Genomic DNA, 22,274 nt, shown 5'->3' on the forward strand with positions numbered 1-22,274 from the left:
AGGGAATGAATCCCGGGTTGGCTGCATACAAGGCAAACTCCCTCCGACTATACTATTGCTCTGGCCCTAGTCACACTTTTTTTGTGGTATTGCTGGAAATTGCTTGCCGATCTGGGGATCACATACAGCTGAGCTACAGGCTCAAACATCGTCATTGCCAGGAGCCTCAGTGATATTGGCCTAATAGAGCTGAAGTCAAAACTAGAATATTTGAAAATGGTCTAAAGGCTAGAGCGATGGTACTGCTGGCAGGGCACTTGCCTTGCATAGGGCCGACCTGGGTTTGATCCCTGGCATCCCATGTGGCCTCCTGAGCAACGCCAGGAGTGATTCCCGAGTGCAGAGCCTGGAGGAAACCCTGAGCATTGCTGGGTATGCGCCCCCCCCACCAGACAAAACAAAACAAAAATGGTTTAAAGGATGTATAGCTTCTGAAGTGAGAAAAGAAAAAAGCAAATAGGTGGACCTTGTGAAAATGAGTTTGTTTGGTTCCAAAGGAGTGAAGTCCAAATGGTAATTTTGCTTTGAAGTTACTTTCAGAAACTATAAAAACAAGTTATGTGATACACCATTTTCTTTTCGGGGGCGGGGGAGGCGCCATACAGAGCTGTCCTCAGGAGCTTGGGGGATTGTATTGTGGTGCTAGGGATCAAACCTGGGTTGGCTGCATGAGCAAGGTAAGCAAGCACCTTACCTGCTCTATGTCTCTGACTCCCTGCAGCCTGCTTAGGGTCAGTCATGGAGTCATATTCGCCTGAGATTGATTTATGTAATCTGTCTTCCTGCTCACTCTGAAGCACAATCGAAGGTTTCCACCTTTTAAAAGGTTTCCTGTATCCTTTAAGCTAATGTTATTTTACCCTCATTCAGTCATTTTCTCATCCACTGGCATATACATTTTGTTTTTATGGTGTCGGGATCAAATCTGGGCCTCCTGCATGCAAAAACTATGCCATATTTAAAATTAAAAAAATTTTTTATTGGTGGTTATCTATCTAGTCAGAATTAACCTGCTGGTAAGTTTTATGAATGAATGTGTGTGCATGCATGTCCTTAGGAATGGGTGTACCTTTAGCTTCTTAGCTATTTAATCAGTAGTCAATTTTTTTTTTTTTTTTTTTTTTTTTTTTGCTTTTTGGATCACACCCAGCCATGCACAGGGGTTACTCCTGGCTCTGCACTCAGGAATTACTCCTGGCAGTGCTCAAGGGACCATATGGGATGCTGGGATTTGAACCAGGGTCCGCCGGGTGCAAGGCAAACGCCCTATCTGCTGTGCTATCACTCCAGCCCAAGTAGTCGATTCTTTTTCCCTTTTTTTTTTTTCTTTTTTTACTGGATGCACAAAGAAAGAAATTACTTTCTTGGGGGTAGCTGGGGCGTTGGTGTTTGGGCCACACTAGTACTGTTCAGGGCCTTTCTTATTCCAGGTTTTGTGGTCAAAAGTGACCCCTAGTGGTGGTCAGGGAACCTTTGCTGATTTGAACCAGGCTTGGCTCCATGCAGGATCTTACTTCCTGTACTCTCTCTGACCCAGTGGTTGTTATTTCTTTCCTGACAAAGGCTACTTTTGTCCTCATGTTGGCTGTGTTCAGGATTATGTGTGAAGTAAAACTTTGGTGTGGATTTTAAAAAGTAGGGTGCTTACATAAGAGTCATACAGTGTACTGGCAATGAATTTATAATGGAACCATAACATTTCCCTTCCATATCCTCTCAGAATCAGCTGCAGTCTCAGAGAACATTGCTTCTTCAAGGAACGGAAAGCCTAAATCGGGCCACCCAGAGTATTGAGCGTTCTCATCGGATTGCCACAGAGACTGACCAGATTGGTTCAGAAATCATAGAAGAGCTGGGGGAGCAACGTGACCAATTGGAACGCACCAAGAATAGAGTAAGTCTGGGCAGGTGGGAAAGTAGATGCACCCATTGCATCATGATACCTTGCTCTAGGAGTTCAAATTCAGGATATGGCTTTAAGGTTCTTAGGCTTTTCTCAGAATTCAAGGAAAGTTTTTTTGGGAAAAGGCAAAATTTTGCATTTTTTTGAAGATTGACAAATAAGTTTACTATCTTGGCCCCTCCACCTTTTTATTGATTCCTGTTATTACTTGTGTTAAAAAACAAGATTCAGGAGCATCAATCTCACATTTTTGTTCCTCACACGCCTCAAATGTTCTGAGCATACAAAAGTGTCATCTAGTTAGAAGATCCTAACTATTCTGTCATTTGGCTATTATGTCATTTGACAATCCAGAAAATAGCCAAAGCTAATTCCATCTGTCAGAGGAGTACCTCTTGGGCTGTACCCCTTAGTTAACTGCTTCATTGTAGGAAGAAAATGGAAACTTAGGCAAAATGATTATATTGGGGCCCCTTACCATTTGGAGAGGCTCTGGAAAACACGTTTTTCATTCATCTGCATAGGAATTGAATTGTGTGGTTTGTTTGTTTTGGGACTCACTTGGTGATACTCAGGGCTTACCCCTGGCTCTGTGCTCAGGGATCACTTCTGGTGGGATCAGGGGATCATACGGGGGGGGGGGGAGGGGGGCTAGGGGACCCGACTCCAGTCAGCCCTGTGCAAGGCACATGCCCGACCAACTGTACTATCACTCTGGCCCTGAGGAATCGAATTTTCTTTTGGGAGAGACAGTTACATGCTTAGCATGCTTTCTAAATGTTGAGCCCTCTCGGGCCCAAGAATATTTTTCTTTTTCAAGGGGTGCGACACCACACCTGGAGGTGCTCAGAAGCTATACCTGGCTTTGCTCAGGAACCATATGATTTGAACTGGGGTTGTCCCCCTGTAAGGTAAACACCTTACCTGTAAGGTAGGTTACCATCTCTGTACCTTACCATTTCTCCTGCCTCAGGGAATAGGATTTTTTTTTTTTTTTGGTTTTTTTTGGGACCACATCCAGCTGTGCCCAGGGCTTACTCCTAGCTTTGCACTCAGACATCACTCCTGGTGGGGCTTCGGGGACCATATAGAGTTCTAAAAATTGAACCCGGTTCAGCTGCGTGAAGGCAAATGCTGTACCCACTGTACTATGCCCTGGCTCCCCAGAAAATAGAATTAATATCACAAAGCAAATTCACATTGAAAAATGTACATTCATTGTAGTTACTTGAAGGTGATTTTCTCATACCTTAATAGTGATTATATAATTTTTGAGTAAGACTGTTACTCTTTCTTATACATTATGTTTGGGGTTCCCCCCCCCCATTTTTGTTCATACCAAGTGGAGTAATTGTAAAAGTCTTTTGGTCTTGGGCAACACGTGGCGATGCTCAGGGCTTATTCCTGCCTGTGTCCTCAGGAGTCGTTCCTAGTGGTGCTTGGGGCCCATATAAGATGCCAGGGATCAAACCCAGGTTACCTAACTGCAAGGCAAGTGCCATACCCACTGTACTATCGCTCCAGCCCAAGGGATAGGTTTCTTTAAGAAGGCTCTGGGAAGGTTAAAATCAGAATCCCAAAGCGATAGATAACTCACCAACTTATATACACAAACTTAGTCTCTCCTGGCTGATGAAATCTACATTAAAAATGTTTTCCAACAAGTATCATACTAAGTGAAATGAGCCAGAATGAGAGGGACAGACATAGAAAGATTGCACTCACCTGTGGAATATAAAATGGCAGAGTAGGAGACTAATACCCAAGAATGGTAGTTTATAATACCAGGAGGTTGTCTCCATGGCTTGGAAGCTAGCCTCACATGCTGGGGGAAAATCATCCCAGATAGAGAAGGGAACACCAAGTAATATGTGATTGGAAACCCCGAGCGGGGAGGGAGATGGACGCTGAAAGTAGACTAGAGACTAAACATGATGGCCACTCAATACCCCTATTGCAAACCACGATACCCAAAAGGAGAGAGAGAGAACAAATTGGAATGCTCTGCCACACAGAGGCGGAGTGGGGTGGGGGGGATGAGATAGGGGGGTGGGAGGGATACTGGGTTCATAGGTGGTGGAGAATGGACACTGGTGGAGGGATGGGCTCTCAAACATTGCATGAGGGTAAAACAAGCACGAAAATGTGTGAATCTGTAACTGTACCCTCACTGTGACTCACTAATTAAAAAAATCAATAAGTTTTTTGGGTTTTTTTTTGTTTTTTGTTTTTGCTTTTTGGGTCACACCCAGCGATGCTCAGGGGTTACTCCTGGCTTTGCACTCAGGAATTACTCCTGGCGGTGCTTGGGGGACCATATGGGATGCCGAGGATCGAACCCGGGTCGGCCGCGTGCAAGGCAAACCCCCTACCCGCTGTGCTATCGCTCCGCCCCCCCCCCCAAAAAAAATCAATAAGTTAATAAAGAAAAAAATGTTTTCCAAGTTGCTTCACACTTAATGGTAAGATTCACTTGACACTTGTTTGGAGTAGCCCAGGTGAAGGATTAGCTCAATTTTCCACAACATTGTGGAGATACTTCCTTAGTCTGCTTGACAAATAAAACTATATTGTACATTCCAGTTTTCTTAGATTATCACTTAAATTGATTTACTTTCTAGAACTTTTCAATATGTATCTCTTAATGCCCACTGCCAAGAATATTGAAATTTTAAACACATATACATTTGAAAATAATGTTATTTTCTCTTCTCAGCTGGTAAACACAAGTGAAAATTTGAGCAAAAGTCGAAAGATACTCCGTTCAATGTCCAGAAAGTAAGTATTTCTCTTAACTTCAGTGCCTTTAAATTTTTATAAATCACTTGAAAAAGTCCCAACAAAGAAATAATGTGTAGGGCCAGAGTGATAGCACAGCGGTAGGGCATTTGCCTTGCATTGCAACCAACCTGGGTTCAATCCCCAGCAATACATGTGGTCCCCTGAACACTGTCAGGAGTAATTCCTGAGTGCAGAGTCAGGACTTAACCCCTGAGCATCGCCAGGTATGACCCAAAAAGAATGGAAGGAAGGAAGGAAGGAAGGGAGGGAGGGAGGGAGGGAGGGAGGGAGGGAAGAAGGAAGGAGTAATATAGCTAAGTATCCAACAACAAAATCGTTTGTGTAAAGTATATGCTACTCTAAGACTTGGAATAGTGGATAGTTTGTCTACTGAAAGGATTTTATTTATTTTGGTTTTGGGGCCAAACCCAGTGGTGCTCATTTTACATTCCAGTATATTCTTTCATATTTTTTGAGAAGCTAAATACTCATTTTGCATGTAGGAAGGCTAAGATTCAAATTCTATGGCCCTGAAAAGTTACTTTTGTGTGTGTGTTTTTGGGCTAGAGGTAGGTGTGTTTGGGCCACATCCATTATTGCTCAGAAGTCATTTCTTGAAGTGTTTGGGGATTGTATGTGATGCAGAGGGTTTGAACTGAGGTTGGCTGCATGCAAGGAAAGCAACTTCTGTGCTCTCTGACCCCCAAAGGGTTATTTTACATTTCAGAATCAAGAAATAATTTTTATTTCTTGGTAGTAATAGTCTCAGAATTCAACATTTGTATGAGGTTATTATATCATTTACAACTAAGGAAGCTTTTGCACTGTTATCAGTTAGAGCCTTATACTTGTTGCTTCGTGGGTATGTAATCAAAGGAAGACTCAGTCTGCCTAGCAGTGTAAAGAATGTAAAGAAATGATATGTGTTTCTTACTCCTCCTCACTTTCTCTTTCTAGAGTGGCGACCAACAAGCTGCTACTTTCCATTGTCATCTTCCTGGAGTTGGTCATCCTGGCAGGCTTGGTTTATTACAAATTCTTGCGCAAGCATTGAAACCCTTCAGAGAAGTTTGTGGACCTGAACTTTGACCCTGTGAATGAGTGGTGTAAAGAGATGTGGAATAAGCACATTGCTGCTATATGAGTGGACAGTTCAAGGATGCACTATGTGGCCGGACTGTGGGAGGAGGGAGGAAAGACGAAAAACCACTTAAATGTGAAGAACAGCAACAAGACCAGTATGCTATACCAAGGTAATAAATGCTGTTTATGACTTCTTTAAATTTACATCAGACCCCAACATAGTAATATACCCAGGAACTGCAAAAGCCCAAATACGTTTAAGTCACCAGAAAAGGGGAGGTGAAGGAAACTTTGATTTTGAGAATGCACAAATGTTCTTAAGGCAAGATTGACCCAGATGACCAGTCAGTATCTGTCCCCTCAAATACCTCTCACACCTCTGCAGTGACCTCCCCCACAACAAATGTGTCTCCATACAGGATTTTCCTAAATCCTCACACGTTCCTTATTTTCTGATTCATCTGGTGAACGGGGCGTAGGCAGCTGGTCGTAGACAACATGCCCTCCCTCCCTCGTCTGACCAAAACTTGAAGCAATCACATCCACTGCCAGGCCAGCGGTAGCTTTCGCCTCTTCCTCAGAAGCAGCCAGCTGAGGATTGACTTCCACAAGATCCAGGGCCGACAGCAGCCCTGCAACGACAGTAAGATAAGAGCTCAGGCACGTGCCAGCCACTAGGGACAGCAGGTAAAATCCTTCCCCTGAGCTTTCCGAGCACACCAGCAGGAAGTCTTTCACACCTTATCCCCAAGAGAGAAGTTTTAGTTCAAACACTGGTATGCCAGAATAAAACTGAAAGAAACCTTTAAGTCCTTAGGTTCCACTAATCTATCAGGCATAATAACCATCAGGCTTTTTCTGTAAATTTTGTATTACCCATTTTCCCAGAGGATTGTCACTCTGTGTGCTGTTTTAAGCAAATTACCTTATGTATCTAGTTGATAGTGTCATGACAGATTTGGGGGATAAAGTATTACACAGCAAGAAGTTATAACCACTAAGTATCAGAGCTCCTAGCCTTTGCTGTAGGTGGCCTCACAGGGAACTGAAATGAAGAGGGGTAAACTCTTCTGGCTACTGCCCAAGGAGAACTGACAACATCTTAAGATTCGTGGGCCAGTGAATGAGAGTATCTTGCCAGTGACTGATCTGATGACAAGCTTTCTTTTTCTTTCTCTAGTACCTAATGTTCAGGCAGGCTCTAGAGCCAAAGCATTTTCTCACAGTCCTTAATTATCCCCAATAATCATGGGTTTCTTCTGGCTCTGAATCTTTCCGTCTAGGGTCTCTCCGCCATGTAGACTCCAATTTTCATGAGATGGTTTTGAATTGAACAACACTTCAGTTGTCCCACTGTAAATCACCATGTTTCCAGTCTTAAAAGTTAGGGTGAAGCATTACATCAGTTTGGCAGTTTGGTCTTGATTTCAATTAAAATCTACATATTTTTTTCAATATTACTTTAGGTCAAGTCTAGATATATCTTTTTTCATTTTAATTTGTTTTATTTTATTTTATTGCTTTTTGGGTCACACCCAGCCTATGCACAGGGGTCACTCCTGGCTCTGCGCTCAGGAATTACTTTTGGCAGTGCTCAGGGGACCATATGGGGTGCTGGGAACTGAACCTGGGTTGGCTGTGTTCAAGGCAAACTCCCTACCTGCTGTCCTACCGCTTCAACCTCTAGATATATTTTTGAATTAGTCGTTTTCAACTTTTTAGCACTGTCTGTAAATGGGTGGTTGAAAACCACTGGTGTAAGTGTGCCCCCCATCTCCCCTTGGCTTTGGGCTACACCTGACAGTGCTCAGGGATCACTTCTGGTGGACCAAATAGGTGCCGGGGATCGATTCCAGGTCAGCCACATGCAAAGGCAAGCACCCTACCTGTTGTACTATCACTCTGGCCTCTTTAAGCTATGGCAGTTTAAACAAAGATAATGCCCGCAATGATGTGAAGTAGCAAAAAGATTCCCAACCAGCACGCGGTTTGAGCAGGGACCTGAGAGATAGGACAGCTGGTGGGGCGCTTGGCCTTGCACACAGCCAACTTGGGTTCAATCCCTGGCATACAGTATGGTCCCCCGAGTGCCGCCAGGAGTAATTCCTGAGTGTAAAGCCAAGAATGACCCCTGAGCATTGCCTGGTGTAGCCCCCAAACAAACAAGTACAAAGGAAGTTGAGCATATTTATGTAGTTGCACAGGCTGGCCTACTCACCTGTGTTGTGTACTTCCTCGGTAATATACATGCCTTCTCGGTAGGTCAGGCCCCCCACGACAGGGGTTCCCGTGGCCGGGGCCAGTGTAGGGTCAAATGCATCAATATCAAAACTCAGGTGGATTGGCCTTTCTCTTCTTGAAAAGAAGGAAGATAAGAGAGTTGTCATTCGGTTGTGTTTGGACACCCACCCGACAGTTCCAGCTCCTTGGTTTTGTTGCTGTGATCCCAGTACTTTGTTCATGTGGCAGACCTCCTGTTGGTGGAAGTCGCGGAGTATTTTTAGCAGATCAACTACCTCCACCGCACTTCAGGGTATTGCCATTTGTTTGGTGTATTTCAGACCATCTCCAACTTAAAACCTGGAGTTAGAGCCTCCTATATTAAACCGGCCAAAGGAGGAAACTTCTCACCTGGCTGCGGCAGTGGGCTCCGCTCACTCTAATTTCAGCTGGACCTAGGTTCCAGTTGCTGTTACCTCTCAATTACTGCAGCAGAATATAATTGGCTTGTCTGCAATCTCATTTTCCGGAAGTAATTTACAGTTACACTCGGCTTTTAAGGGCTAAAACTAACATACAACAAAAATACCCACAAGCTAAAAACATGTCTTTGCTCTTAAGAAGTGACTTTTCGGTTTTTAGCTGGTGGTGCCCGGGGTGCCAGCGACTGAACCTGGCTGCTCTAGTCCTCTGAGTGATTTCCTGGTTCAAGAACTTGCGTATTTTACATTTCATGACAGCTTAGGAAAGTCGGTATTATCAGTTAGCTAATCACATAATTAACCCAAATAAAAGGCAGCACTGGAAAAATGCTTAAAACTAGCATTTGATTAGCATTCACAGCCATCTTTCAGAAGTACCAAGATTTGCTTGATATAAAATTAAAAAGTGAGGCAATAGCGAGAACATTCATCTCAAGAGATAGGTATCAGAATTGGAGCGAAGGGGGGCTGGGGAGAGTACAGCAGGTAGGACGTTTGCCTTGCAAGCAAGCGACCCAGATTCTATTCCTGGCACCCCATAGGTCCCCCGAGCATTGCCAGGAGTGATTCCTGAGTGCCAAACCAGGAGTAACCCCTGAGCACTACCACATGTGTCCAAACCCCCCCCCCCAAAAAAAAAAATTGGAGCTAAGGAGGCAGAGGTAGCTCAGAGGCTACACTGCTGAGTCAAACCATGGTGGATTTGAGCACTAAACCACCTGGCCGGACTATTGCCAGAAAGTGGCCTCAGGACCCTCCAAGCAATGCAAATTCCCAACCTCCAAATGGAGCTAAAGAGAGAGCAAAGACTTAAAGAAAATGCCCTTCCAAGCTGAGTGAATATGAACTTACTCTCCTCTCCTAATTTTTTTTTTAATACCTGTTACGCATTTTATGCCTATTATAGCGAGGTCATACTTGGCAGTGCTCAGGGATCATGCCTAGCCCTGTGCTTAGGGATGACTTCTGGCAGTGCTTGAGGGGCCATGTGCAGTTCAGTTCCACTCAACCTGGGATTGAATCGGTTCGACTATGTGCAGAACAAGTCCCTTACCTGCTATACTATCTTTCCGGCCCTGTGCCTATTATGTTTTGCTTTTATTTTAAAAGAAAAAACTTATCCTCAAGAGACAGGCTATAGTGTGCAGTTCATTTGGAGTGTGTCCTCTTCCCCTTGGAACCTAGAATTACACATCGGTTGTAGTTACTTACTTGCCAATCAGCTGGTTAAATGTCTGTTCCATGACCTTTTGGATACCAAGTCGGTCTATATCTCTCATGGAAAAATACTGGATATCATATTTCTTTAGAATAAAACTGGTGAGATATAAAGGAGGGAGTCCTTAGTTTAAAGAGCATTTTTAAACAACTGTATGTTTAGGGGAGGAGTTTGTCTTTTTCATGATCTACAACCAGTTAAGCCAAGCAATCCCTATTCAAGTGGCTAGGACAGACCCAAAGCTTAACCCTCATGTATCAACTTACCGCTCAGGAGGGTCCACATCTCTTAAACCAATATAAACGATACTTGAGGAAGATAAACAGGGTTTGATCCAGGAAAATCCTGGCAGTTGCGGTACCTACAAAGAGAAGAATGAACAGGGCTCTTCAAGAATTCTTGGCCCCACCCAAATAAGCTTCCCAGTGTATGCTGTTTCCGTTCTCCTACCCACAGGATATGCTTAAAGTAACACAAGATATATCTGATCTGGGGGAAAAAAAACTGATGCAAATGGAAATGTTTCAGAAGGACAGCTGAAGAACACAGTGTTTGTTTCCTAAGGGGAAAAAAAACTGTTAAGGCTCTCTTAAGATGATGTTAGTTTCTCATTAACTTATCTAAATTGCAGGAATACTGCTGAATACCTCTTTTCCACCCCTTTGCACTTTATATTAAATTGTTTACAGATTGGTGCTTGAAACATAACCCAGTTGCCATCTCAAGTTGCCAACTGCCGAGACAAATTCAGCCCAATGAGTAACCTTTGTACTGCTAGTTTAACTTGTTCTCCTCGTTGAGGGGAGGGATAAAAAGATTCTGTGTCTAATATGAATTCTTTTATTTTCTGAACACTGTTTACTTGTCAGAGTAAGGCCTGTGAGTCTCTAACCAAGATATTTCCAGGCTGTTGGTGTATCAATTGCATGAATTACCACTTACCACCACTTCTGTCTTTTTTTGGGGTGCCCCACACCAGGCAGTGCTCAGGGTAGCACAGGGATCAAACCCAAGACTACGAGATAAAAAGCATGCACTCTAGCTCTCTGAGCTGTCCTCAGCCTGTCATCACTTTTTCTTTGATAGTAGCCCCGTATCCTCAAGAGCATATCCTAGCATTTCGTCTTTATACTTAGAACCCAGCACACTGGCTAGACCATAATTCATGTTTGATTAACAAGTGAAGGAATTGCAAGCACGTCTACACCATCTTGAATCTGTCCATTACAAAAATCTTACAATCTTAAACCCCTAGGATGGCCCCTAAAAATCATTTGGCTTTCATGTTAACCTGCTCACCTTGTCCTTCAGTTCTTTGAGGAGAAATGAAACTGGCTGTCCATGAAGATTTCCAGATGAAGTGGTGAGGGGTGTGTTGATGTCAGCATGGGCATCAACCCAGATCACACAAAGGTCTGGGCAGTGCTGGGCGTGGCCACTAATGGTTCCTATTGCCAGGCTGCAAAGAACAAATACAGTAATCTTCATGGTCCCCTGGTTGGCAAACATCACCAATCAGAAATACCCTCAGCCAACACAGCTCACACTTTGTCCTTAGGGCAAAGTCAGGACCCTAGACTCAGGCTGGATTTCGGTGAGACAAAGTCCCTAGGGTTGTAGTTCCCAAAGATTAACCTTAAGTGGATTAGCCAGGGAGAATCATAACTCTAAAGATTCAAAGCTGAGAGTCAAAGATGTAGCTCAAAGGTAGAACACTTGCCTTGCATGTGTGAGGCCCTGGATTCAAAGCTGATTATCAACTGATTATCCCCAAAGTGTGACATACACCATTGTTGCTCTGAAATCCATTTAAATCCAGCGGTCGACATGTGACAAGTTACAAATACTGTGCCTGGGTAGCTGGGGAGATCTAATCGTTTTTATATGGTCAGTCATCTTAACTTTTACAGAGGGGCCCACACGCAGCTGTGCTGGAGATCAAACCTGGGTTCCCACATGTGAAGCATGTGTTCTGGCCCTCTGAGTCATTTTCTCATCCTACGTTAAGTCTTATATTGGGTGGGTGAGTGGGACTTCCAAGCAGTGCCTTCGAGGCCAGGGGCCTGTCTGAGCAGTGCTCGGCCAACTGAGCCAGCAGTTCCGTGCTGGGGAGCCAGGGTGCCCTGTTGCTTGAGCCCAGCAGTGCTGAATCCATCCCAGCAGGGCTCAGGAGTCACCATGGCAACTCCTGGGTATGCTTGGGGGAATCATGTAGCGCTGGGGCTTCACCTCAACCCTGTGTATCTCCTCTCCCACACCACAATTTTAATTTTTTAAGAATAAAAATTAGAAAGCATTACAGCTTTTTAGAAAGGTCAGGTGGTGAGGCTGGAGCCATAGTACAGCAGGTAGGTTGTTTGCCTTGCATGTGACGGGCCAACTTGGGTTTGATCCCCGGCATCCCATATAGTCCCCTGAGTATTGTGAGGAGTACCTGCTGAATGCAGAGCCAGGAGTAACTCCTGAGGATTGCCAGCTGTGCCCCCCTCGCCTCTCCCCCCAAAAAAGAAAGATCGGGTGGTACTTCTTAAATGTTGTTAAAGGCATTAAGGTACCTAAATAAAAAATTTAGATCAATGAATAATTTTTTTTCTGCATGTTTTACTTAATATATGATTAAGTATTTTTTTACCTTCCTTGGTCTTGTCTTACATTAGCCAATAATCTTGTCTTGACAATAGAAAAACAGCTGGTGAAATTTTGTGATTAAAAAGTTTCAAGGAGGTGGGGTGTGGAGAGACAGTACAGCAGATTGGGCACTTACCTTGCACGCATGTTCTGTCCCTAGCACCCCATGTGATCCCCAAGCCCCACTAGGAGTGATCCCTTACACAGGCCCCATGGGCACTGTCTCAGAGACCCCAAAAACACTTTTCAGCTTTCTAGTAACCAAAGAATTTGACATAGGAAATGCAATTTAAGCATCTTAGGCATAATTCCAACTTCCTTTGTGGCCAGTATAATATGAGACTAGGGCTGGGGAGATAGCTCAAAGGGTTAGAGTTATCTCCGGTTATCTCTGCGATCTCTGGTACTCCATGGTTCTCTGAGCACTGCTGAGAGTGGATAGCTCTCATGCATATTTTATACACACACACACACACACACACACACACACACACACACACACACTCTTATTTCTCATATACATTTATGAGAGAGATAAGCATTACGTCCAACAGTACATCTTTTTGAGAGAACAGTCTAGTGCTAAAAAGCAATGGATTGATACATGAGGTACTTCAGTCATTTCTGTGGGTTATTTCCAACAATAACATGTCAGCCTATGATTCACCTCGCCTAGCTGTGCTCAGGGTTTACGCTTAACTCTGCTCAAGGGTCCCTGTGTGGTTCTGGGGATGACTGGGGCCAGCCACATGCAGGCACCTTACCTGTCGCACTCTCTCTTATGCCCCAGTACCTTAAAAATTCTTTAAGGGGCTGAAGATGGGGCTCAGCAGAGGTGCACCTGCCTTTCACGCCTGGGTTCAGTCCACTAGCAGTGTCCGCCCACATACACCGTGTTGGTTCCCGGGCCAGGGGAGAAAGCTCAAAGGGCTAGTACACAGGTTTTGCATGCAGGAGGTCCAGGTTTGATCCCTGACACTGCTTGGTCTCCCCAGTACCGCTTGGGAGCACCCTCCAAGCACTGAGCCAAGAGTTGTCCCTGAGTACCACTGGGTAAGATCTAAAAACAACATAAAAATGCCACAGGACCTTTAATCTCTTTCGTGCGGAAATGGAGAGAGGAGCCAGTAGCTCTGCCCTGAGTACTGTGCATTCACTCCAGCCCTCCCACCACCACCCCGGCTCCCAGCTTACCTGTGATCACCCCCCAGGGTTACACAGCTGTAGCCGCCGGAGACGGCTCTGCTGACGGCCTCAGCCAGTTCCTGGTTGGCAAGGCCCACTGAGCGAGGATTCACGATCAGGTTGTTGTACACGTCATCTTTGGGCACTGGAGTAAACTTTAGATCCCCAAAGTCTTTCAAACGGCAGCCTGCAAACAAAAAAAACGGTGTGTGACAATTTTATATGCTACTCCAGCTCTTCGGTTTGTGTTGTTTGGTTTTGTTTTTTTGTGGGGAGGGTCACACCCATCAATGTCCTTACTCTTAGCTCTGTGCTCAGGGATCACTCCTGGCAGACTCAAGGGCTTGGCCACTCTGTGCTCTCTCTGGCCCCTCAGACAGTTGTTTTGCTGTAGTATTTGAGGGAAGCACTCTTTGTGGTGCTTGACGCCTGGCAGTGGTGTGGCTGGGCATTGCAGCACTGCGGACAATAGGACAATAACCAACAGAACTGCCATTTTGTGCCTCTTGGGGAGGAGCAGGGAGCCACACCCAGTGGTGCTCAGGGATCACTCCTGGCCCTGCTTGAACTCACTCTCCCCATAAGAGTGGGGATAATTATGCTTGAGGAAACTCCCCCCCTTTTTTTAAAAAAACTTTTTGTTCTTTGTGTCAACTCCTCTGTCAGCTTATCTGATGAGATAAGACAAAGTTTATCATTTCCGCTCATGCCTCTTTTTAAAAAGGCCTGTAGGACAAAAATGAATTTGAAACTTCAAGGAAGTGCTCGTGTCAAATCTGGAGCCAAGGGCTCTCGTTTTTCACCTGCAGTGGGAATAAGGTAGAGCTCTGTAATAATGGCCTGGCTCTGCTTCTCTCTGGTGCCAGTGATAAAATATCACTGAACATTACCTCCAGTCCTCTAGGCCCAGCTGCTACCTTTGGCCTTGATAAAACCTCTCCAGGCTCCAGTGGAGTGGAACCAGAACACAAGTGCATCAACAGAATGATGCAACCAAGTGGTGAGGAGAAATCAAAACAGCCCCATCTGACCATGGCATTCTCTCTGGTCAGCCTTTCTATTTCAGGGCATCATTGGTGATCACTGGTCAATCCTGCAAGAAGTCAGTGTCAGGGAAAAAGGAGAAAGTACAAAATGGTTTGCCACCACACTGTGCCAGCAGCTTTTCAGGCTGCAACCTCCCAGTATTGGTTTCCACAGACCAATTCGGTGCCCACAACATTAGGTGCCCACAACATCAGAGAGCCAGCCTAAACCACCCTTGGATGAGACAGGGTGATGATTGAGCAGACATTTTCTTCTCCATTTTTTTTCCTTCAGTGTTTGGGGTTGGGGGGGGGGCGCGCACAATGCACAGGAATTGCTCCTGGTGGTGCTCAGGGGTCCTAGTGTGGTGCTGAGGTCCAGTCTCAGGCCTCGCACATGCAAAACGTAAGCTCAGCCTCCTGTGCGGTCGGTCTCTCTGGCCCTGAACAGGCATTTTCAGTGGCAGAAAGTTACAACGTTCTCTCCACTGCTCTAACTTCTCATTCAGAGTAAGGCTCCAGTTGTTCCCTAGGTGTCCAGCAAATCAAGAGACAAGGGTTTCAAAATGGGCTGACACTTGGGAAAGACCAGTGAGCCACCGGCAGAATAACAGATTTGGAGACAGTGGCAATAGGATTGAGAAAGTTTATGAGCTCTCAGGAACTCAGGAACATGAGTGAACACTAAAGAATGAAAGTAGACCAGATGAACGTAGACCTCATTTGGTGCTGAGAGAATACTAGAGAGTTTAAAAGTTGTAGACTCAACTGTTTCGCCAGACAGGGTAAGCCCACTGCAAAGGGAATTAATTCCTAGTAAGTTGAAGCAGTGCACCTATTAGAGACCTCAAAGTTGAACCTAGAAATCCGGTGTCTAACCTAGGGAATGAATGTCTGAGTTGGGTGGGACAGAGAGCTCCAGCAGTAGAGTACATCCTCCAGAGTTCTATCCCCAAAGTCTTCTCTGCCCTCCCTAGCACCCTGGGTACTCCTGGTATGTGAGTAGTGTTGCAATGGATGTAGGAGTGCAGATGGCTTTTCTCTATTGTGTTCTTGGCCCCGTCAATACCTTGAACGGTATTGCTGGGTTGTATGGAAGCCCAATTCCTAGTTTTTCTGAGGAATGTCCATATTGTTTTCCAAAAAAAGTCCAGGAATTTTTGACAGCTGACAACACCCTAAGCTAGTTGCCTGCTCCCAGCAAGATGGGGGTAAAAGTAACAAAGATTACTCTAACTTCCTAAGTTATCTCAGTGTAACTGTTTTCCCTCAATCAGAACAAGAACACTTAGAATCTCTAGGAAAAAAAATCTGTACACTGATAATCTCTAGGGGCTGGAGCGATAGCACAGCGGGTAGGGCGTTTGCCTTGCACGCGGCCAACCCGGGTTCGAATCCCAGCATCCCATATGGTCCCCATCCCAGCATCCCATATGGTCCCCTGAGCACCGCCAGGGGTAATTCCTGAGTGAAGAGCCAGGAGTCACCCCTGTGCATTGCTGGGTGTGACCCAAAAACAAAAACAAAAACACTGATAATCTCTAGGAAAAAATTTTGTCATTAACATCCTGACAAAAGTCCAAGCTCTGCAGTATCTAACCAGAAGGGGCTAGTTGTCAGGATAAACTACAGTCCCTAGGAATAAAGTGCTGCTCTTAGAGATGCTGCAGGTTGATTTTAGGTTGACCTAGCTACCACAGCGAGTAGGGCGTTTGCCTTGCAGGCGACTGACCAGGGCTCCATTCATCCGTCCCCCTCAGAAGCCCAGCAAGCTACCGAGAGTATCCCGCCCGCACGGCAGAGCCTGGCAAGCTACCCATGGCGTATTCCATACTCCAAAAACAGTAACAACAAGTCTCACAATGGAGACGTTACTGGTGCCCGCTAGAGCAAATCAATGAGCAACGGGAGGACAGTGCTACAGTGCTTAAGAGATGCAATTAAAAAGCTGTACACATTCTGCTTGATCCAAAACCAATTTGGAGGGAGATATATACAGTGTGCAGGTAGGTAACTAGAACCAGTGACTGCTAAGCTGGCCCCAGACCCTGGCTGAGATCTTGTTGAGCTGGCTCAGGGAACCTCAAACCAGATCGCCTGCATTCCACTCACTATGCCTGGCTCTCAAGCGGTGTGCAGATAAATGGCCACGGGGGAGGTCAAGGGAAGGAAAGAATTCCTACCCTCTAGCCTCCCGATTTCCTAGAAGATCCCAGATGTCCAACAAGTTCGTTTCTAACCTTGTCCTCCTTCAAGGCTAGTCAGGATTAAGTGAGATGACTAGGGAAAGCTACTCACGCAAGAGATTACTGTCAGGTCAACGGGATGGAGAGTCTCTGAGTTTTCTTCCCACCCTACCCTTTCTCTCTTCCGTAACACTGATGGTGCAATCGTGAAACTGATGAGGTACAACCTAAGGTTTCCTAAAACCTGTTTGTAATAGCACTGTACCATTTTAATAAAAACTGTTTTGTGGAGAAATAGCAAATAAACACAAGCCCAATTTCTCACCAAAATGACTCTGAGAGCCCAGTTGTTCCACTGTCTGAATTTTCTACATTCCCTGTAAAGGATTAAGGGCAAAGCCAAGCAAATCTTCGGACACTGATTGACAGCCCTAACCTCAGTGTCATACCCAACTGTGACTTAATCTTGGTCCAAATAGGAGGTTGTTTTCTGATCTTTTCCTGCTAAGCATTTCTGGTTCTTGAGGTAGTAGAATAAGCCAGGAAGAAGATTCTCTTAACCCCTGAGAAGAGTACATCACCCATATGTACTACATTTATATACCTTCAGTATCAAGAGAGTTTGATCATTACTGGAGGGACAACTATATTCAAGAATTAAATGATTTTAAACCAACCATAGTAATCTCTTAAACTCTAAACCTCTGAATAATACTCTTTTGGACAGTGAAAGAGTAATGCAACATCTAAGGTAACTCAAGGTCATCCCTACTTAAAACAGTCTTAACTACATAGCTCTTGGTTCAAAACAAAAAATATGGGGGCTGGAGAGATAGTACAGTGGGTTGGGCACTTGCCTTGTATACCAGGTTCGACCCCCAGCATCTCTTATGGTCCCCCAATGCTCATCCCATATGAGCACCTACAGAAGTAATTCCTGAATACCAAGGGGGAAGGGGCTGGAGCGATAATACAGCGGGTAGGGCATTTGCCTTGCACATGGCCAACCTGGGTTCTATTCCCAGCATCCCATATGCCCCTCCCCCCCAATCACTGCCAGGAGTAATTCCTGAGTGCAAAGCCAGGAGTAGCTCCTAGGCATTGCTGTGTGTGACCCAAAAAGCAAATAAAAGTGGGGGGGTGAGGGGCGCAAAATCATCATTAACACCTAGGAACATTTAGCTTGAATAACCTCCCAATGGATAGCCAAATTTGTAAGAGTGTGTGTGTGTGTGTGTGTGTGTGTGTGTGTGTGTGTGTGTTGGGGAGGGACTTTACCCCTGACCTACACCCTTGGACTTAAATTATACTTCCTTTTGCTTTTCCATTCCCTTCCCTCTCCCACAGAGCTGATGTGTGACAGTGTGGCTGCAGTGACCAGAGGTTACACATAAGGCCTGATGGTGGTGCTCACACATTTAGCTGTGGTGCTCCCCACAGGTTGCACATCAGGTTGTATTTGCTTGGACACTCCTTTAGTTGCGGTGTTTGCACACATTCCTGCTAGGGATCCTCACTCTTCACTGAGACAGGCAAGTCCACTGACGAGCATCGGTCATTGTGGTGCTCACACTTCCTGGCCATGGTTACGGCACGCCTTTGTAGTTGCGATGCCTGCCAGGGTTCCTGCCTTTGTGGTGTAGCTGCAAACTGCCTCTGACACTGAGGGTCATGGGCAGCAGAGCGGATGGTGCTTGACACGTGGCCACAGCAGGAATCTGAACTCAGGACCATGTGCTTTAAAGGCAGGCGTCCTGTGCTTTTCCTCCAGGCCCGGAATCATACATTCTGAAAACCTGGGAATCCAAGGTAGCTCAAGGGGTAGAGGCATATGTTTCGGCAAGGCCCTGAGTTCAATCCTGGTACCACATGGCCCTCTGAGTGCTGGGTGTGAGACCCCTATTTTTAAAGACGGGGGAGGGGGAGGAAGCCAGGTGCTACCGAGTAGGTAATTTTTTTTTTAATTTTAATGAATCACTGTGAGATACAGTTACAGAGCTACAAGCTTTCGTGATTACGTTTCAATCAAACAATGTTCTCGTACTCCTCCCTCCACCAGTGTCCATTCTCCACCACCAATGTTCCCTCCTGCCACCCCCATTCCTTCCCACCCCAAGTAGGTCATTTTGAGGAAGGAAACCATGATCTGAGAAAACCCCAGTCATGATGTAAATATTAAGTAATAAAGGGCTCCACTTCCTTCCTTTTACTGCCTTTCACCAGAGTTGACAATGTGCTTACATCCCTGGCTGTGAGGATATGGAGAAGATGTGGCTGCAGCCTTAAGGAGCTTCCAGCCCGAGAAGAGAACAGGAAGGGGAGGCACAGGCCAGTGTGACAGGCTGGGGTGCAGAAGTCACGGGTATAGGGGACCAGGAAGTGATTGAATTAGACCCACGTGAAGAGCCAGGTTTCTTAGAAAAGGCAGCATCTGAATCATGAAGATGTTAGTTTTATGCCGGAAGCAAAGGGCTTACTAGAAGAGGCCATCCCAGTCCTCACCCGATGTCACTAACAGATTCCTGGAAATCAGTTTCAAGGGAGAGGAAGGACACAAGACCAGTTTTACTGGAGACTATTTGATAGAAATTCCTCCAGCCTATTTGTGGGCACAAAAACCTCAAAATGTCTAAAAAAAGATGCAAAATGTTCAAGTGCAAATTTGTGCGCAATTCCGAAATGTTCAAATGGGAATTTGTGCTCACTTTCCAAAGTGCTTAGTACATTTCAGGGCCATGGGTGGCCAGACCTCTCCCAGGACACACTCATATGCCCCACATTGATTTGGGCTGACATGTCAGCTGTCCAGGCTAACCTAAAGATGGGAGAGGAAACTGGAAATACCCAGAGAAAAGGCACACAGACATGGGAGAAGGTGCAACTCTGCACACACAGAGGTCCTGGCGGGGCGGAGCCATAGTACAGTGGGTACAGCCTTAAGGAGCTTCCAGCGTTTGCCTTGCACATTGTCAACCCAGGTTTAATCCCTGGCATCCCATATGGTCCCCTGAGCACCGCCGGGGGTAATTCCTGAGTGCAGAGCCAGGAGTAACCTCTGTGCATCGCCAGGTGTGACCCAAAAAGCAAAAAAAAAAGAAGTACAGTAGGGCTGAGAGAGACAGAGATACTCCCAGAGCTGAGACACAGAGGGAGAGTGGAGGCAGTTAAGTTCAGTTTTGGATTACATATTAGAAATCCACTGGAGTGTTAGTGTGGAAATCCGTGGAAAGAAAGTGGTCAGTTCTGGGCAATGATCTGATTTCAGATACAAGTCACTTCAGAAGTGTAACCTGCCACCTGAGAAGCAGAGCTACAGAGGTGGGGGCCAGTAAAAGCTGAATCTGACCAACGATCCAGATCCAGTTACCAGTTTATAGCAAATAATGAGAACAAATGTATGATCACCATAAGTTTGTGATCTGCAACATTCGAGCTGTAGACAAATGACCTAGTTTTGTCTACAAATAAACTGCAAGCAATAAGGAAATGGACAACATAGACACACACAAGGAAGGACCAAGAAAGTACTTAAGAGGCACCAATTAGGAAACAGAACTTCAAAGGACTGGAGAGTAAGCTTTCTACTTGGGAAGACTGAACTTGATCCCTAGTATCCCTAAGTGCTGAGCCATCAATCAATGTAGACCTTATTTGTTTCTCTAAATAGTATAAATTAGTTAGATGACATGAACAATGGCATCTGGGCAGGTACAAGTTGGAAATGTTTCTCTTTTTTAGCAAAATCTCTCTCTCTCTCTCTCTCTTCTTTCCTCCCCCACTGCCCCCCACCCCCATTTCACTGTCACCCCTCTCTTTGGGCCATACCCAGCAGTTCTCAGCACTTACACCTAGCTCTGTGCTCAGGGGTGATTTTTGGCAGTGCTCAGAGGACCATACATGGTTCCAGGGATTAAACCAGGCTTGGCTAGATGTAAGGCCTATAATATTGCAGTGATCCCTCTCTCTATATTCATGGGTCTTTTAGAACAGGGGACCTAGCGCCAATCCTGTGACATTAAGCTAGAGCGGGCTGGACAGTTAGTTCAGTGGTCGGGAACAGTGAAGCACTGCGCTGCAAGCCCACTGGTGCTGGAGGACACCAGAGCCCTGCCAGCTTGGGAGACCATGTAGTGCAGGATCCAATTCAAGGCCTTGCACATGCAGGATGCACTCCAGCCCCTCTGAGCTAAATCTATTTGGGGTGAGGGGTGGGCCATGCCCAGCTTTGCTCAGGGCTTACTCCCAGCTCTCCTGAGAGGTGTGGGGACCACATCTGGTGCTAGAGATTAGACCCAGGTCAGCCACATGCAGAGTAAGCATATTACTTGCTGTTCTCTCTCTCTAATTCACTGAATCTCGATTTTGGGGTTATATTTGGGGGGGAGGGGTGGCCACACATGTTGATGCTCAAGGGTTACTCCTGGTTCTGCACTCAGAGATTGCCCCTAGTGCTGCTATGGGGACCATATCAGATGCTTGGGATGGATCCCAGGTCAGCCATGTGCAAGGCAAGAACTCTACCTGCTGTACTGTTGCCCCAGCCACACCTAAATTTCTCTCTCTCTTCCTGCTTCCTTCCCTCCCTTCCTTCCCTCCCTCCCTCCCTCCTTTCCTTTTTCTTTCTTTCTTTCTTTCTTTCTTTCTTTCTTTCTTTCTTTCTTTCTTTCTTTCTTTCTTTCTTTCTTTCTTTCTTTCTTTCTCTTTCTTCTTTTTGTTCATGATGTTATATTACGTTCACTATTCCAACACCAATCCCACTACCATTGCACCTTCCCACCACCATTATTTCTAATTTTTCCAGCCACCACCCAAGCCTGCCCCAATAGCACACCCTAAATAATTTACCATATCTCATTTTTAAGGCACATCTGCATGTCCCCAGTATTCCCATCTGATTATTTGTGTGTGTGTGAAGTAAAATAGTTTTATTTAAAGAAATTTGCTTAGAGAAGTGTGAGGGAAGAGAAAGAGACGCATTCAGAGACAACACCAGTTTCTCCAAAAGGGAAAAAAATGTCAAAGGGACACATGTCAGGTTGAGATGTGGGCCAGTCTCCAGGATGGAGAAGGGGCCTCTTCTTGGCTTTTGTCTCCGGGCCCTCGAAAGGCAGGAGGAAACGGGATCTAAAAGGCTCCCTCCCGGAGCCTCCGTGGATTCCCACTCTCTTAGTTTAATTTTTTTGTTTTGTTTGGGGGCCACACCTGGTGCTCAGGGCCCAGTCAAGCTGGCCAGGTCCCGGCAGCCTCCATGCGTGTCCTCTGACTGATGTGCCCCGCTTATGTGCCCCAATAGTCACTTGACTTAGCAAATCTCACACTGCCGACAAAGTTAACTTCCTGTTGGGTGAAGAAAGGCAGGGAGAGAAAAGAACAATTCCCAGCGTAATCCCTAAGGAGAGACGATTCACCACCAGCATGTAGACCCAGTAGGGAAGATGCATGTAAGTCTAACCAAGTCTAGTGAGTGGAAACAGTGGCCGGGTAGGTGACCCATTGGTGCCAAAAGGATAAGCAGACGTCAGCTGCAGGAATTGTTTAGGGAACAAAGAGAGCTGAATTGGC

The 22,274-nt window shown here is 45.6% G+C and overlaps 2 protein-coding genes across 3 annotated transcripts in view; one reads left to right on the plus strand and one right to left on the minus strand.

Moving 5' to 3' along the window:
- The window catches only part of VTI1B (vesicle transport through interaction with t-SNAREs 1B), a 22,879-nt gene extending 16,908 nt beyond the window's left edge, over nucleotides 1-5,971 (plus strand). Inside the window, exons 4-6 of the mRNA XM_004612337.2 lie at nucleotides 1,721-1,894; nucleotides 4,620-4,681; nucleotides 5,642-5,971. Of these exons, the coding sequence (XP_004612394.1) occupies nucleotides 1,721-1,894; nucleotides 4,620-4,681; nucleotides 5,642-5,738 (333 nt within the window). The 3' untranslated portion in view covers nucleotides 5,739-5,971. The remainder of the gene's footprint in view (nucleotides 1-1,720; nucleotides 1,895-4,619; nucleotides 4,682-5,641) is intronic.
- Nucleotides 5,931-22,274, minus strand: part of ARG2 (arginase 2) — a 27,482-nt gene continuing 11,138 nt past the window's right edge. The window contains exons 3-8 of one of the 2 annotated variants that reach the window (XM_055131558.1): nucleotides 13,511-13,688; nucleotides 10,988-11,147; nucleotides 9,955-10,049; nucleotides 9,682-9,786; nucleotides 7,986-8,122; nucleotides 5,931-6,399 (exon numbers count right to left, since the gene is read on the minus strand). In XM_055131558.1, coding sequence (XP_054987533.1) covers nucleotides 6,194-6,399; nucleotides 7,986-8,122; nucleotides 9,682-9,786; nucleotides 9,955-10,049; nucleotides 10,988-11,147; nucleotides 13,511-13,688 — 881 coding nt within the window. In that variant the 3' untranslated portion in view covers nucleotides 5,931-6,193. The remainder of the gene's footprint in view (nucleotides 6,400-7,985; nucleotides 8,123-9,681; nucleotides 9,787-9,954; nucleotides 10,050-10,987; nucleotides 11,148-13,510; nucleotides 13,689-22,274) is intronic. The other variant, XM_055131559.1, reaches the window with a different exon arrangement.

This window comes from Sorex araneus, chromosome 3 (assembly GCF_027595985.1).
Source record: "Sorex araneus isolate mSorAra2 chromosome 3, mSorAra2.pri, whole genome shotgun sequence".
In the NCBI taxonomy this organism is placed as follows: domain Eukaryota; kingdom Metazoa; phylum Chordata; class Mammalia; order Eulipotyphla; family Soricidae; genus Sorex; species Sorex araneus.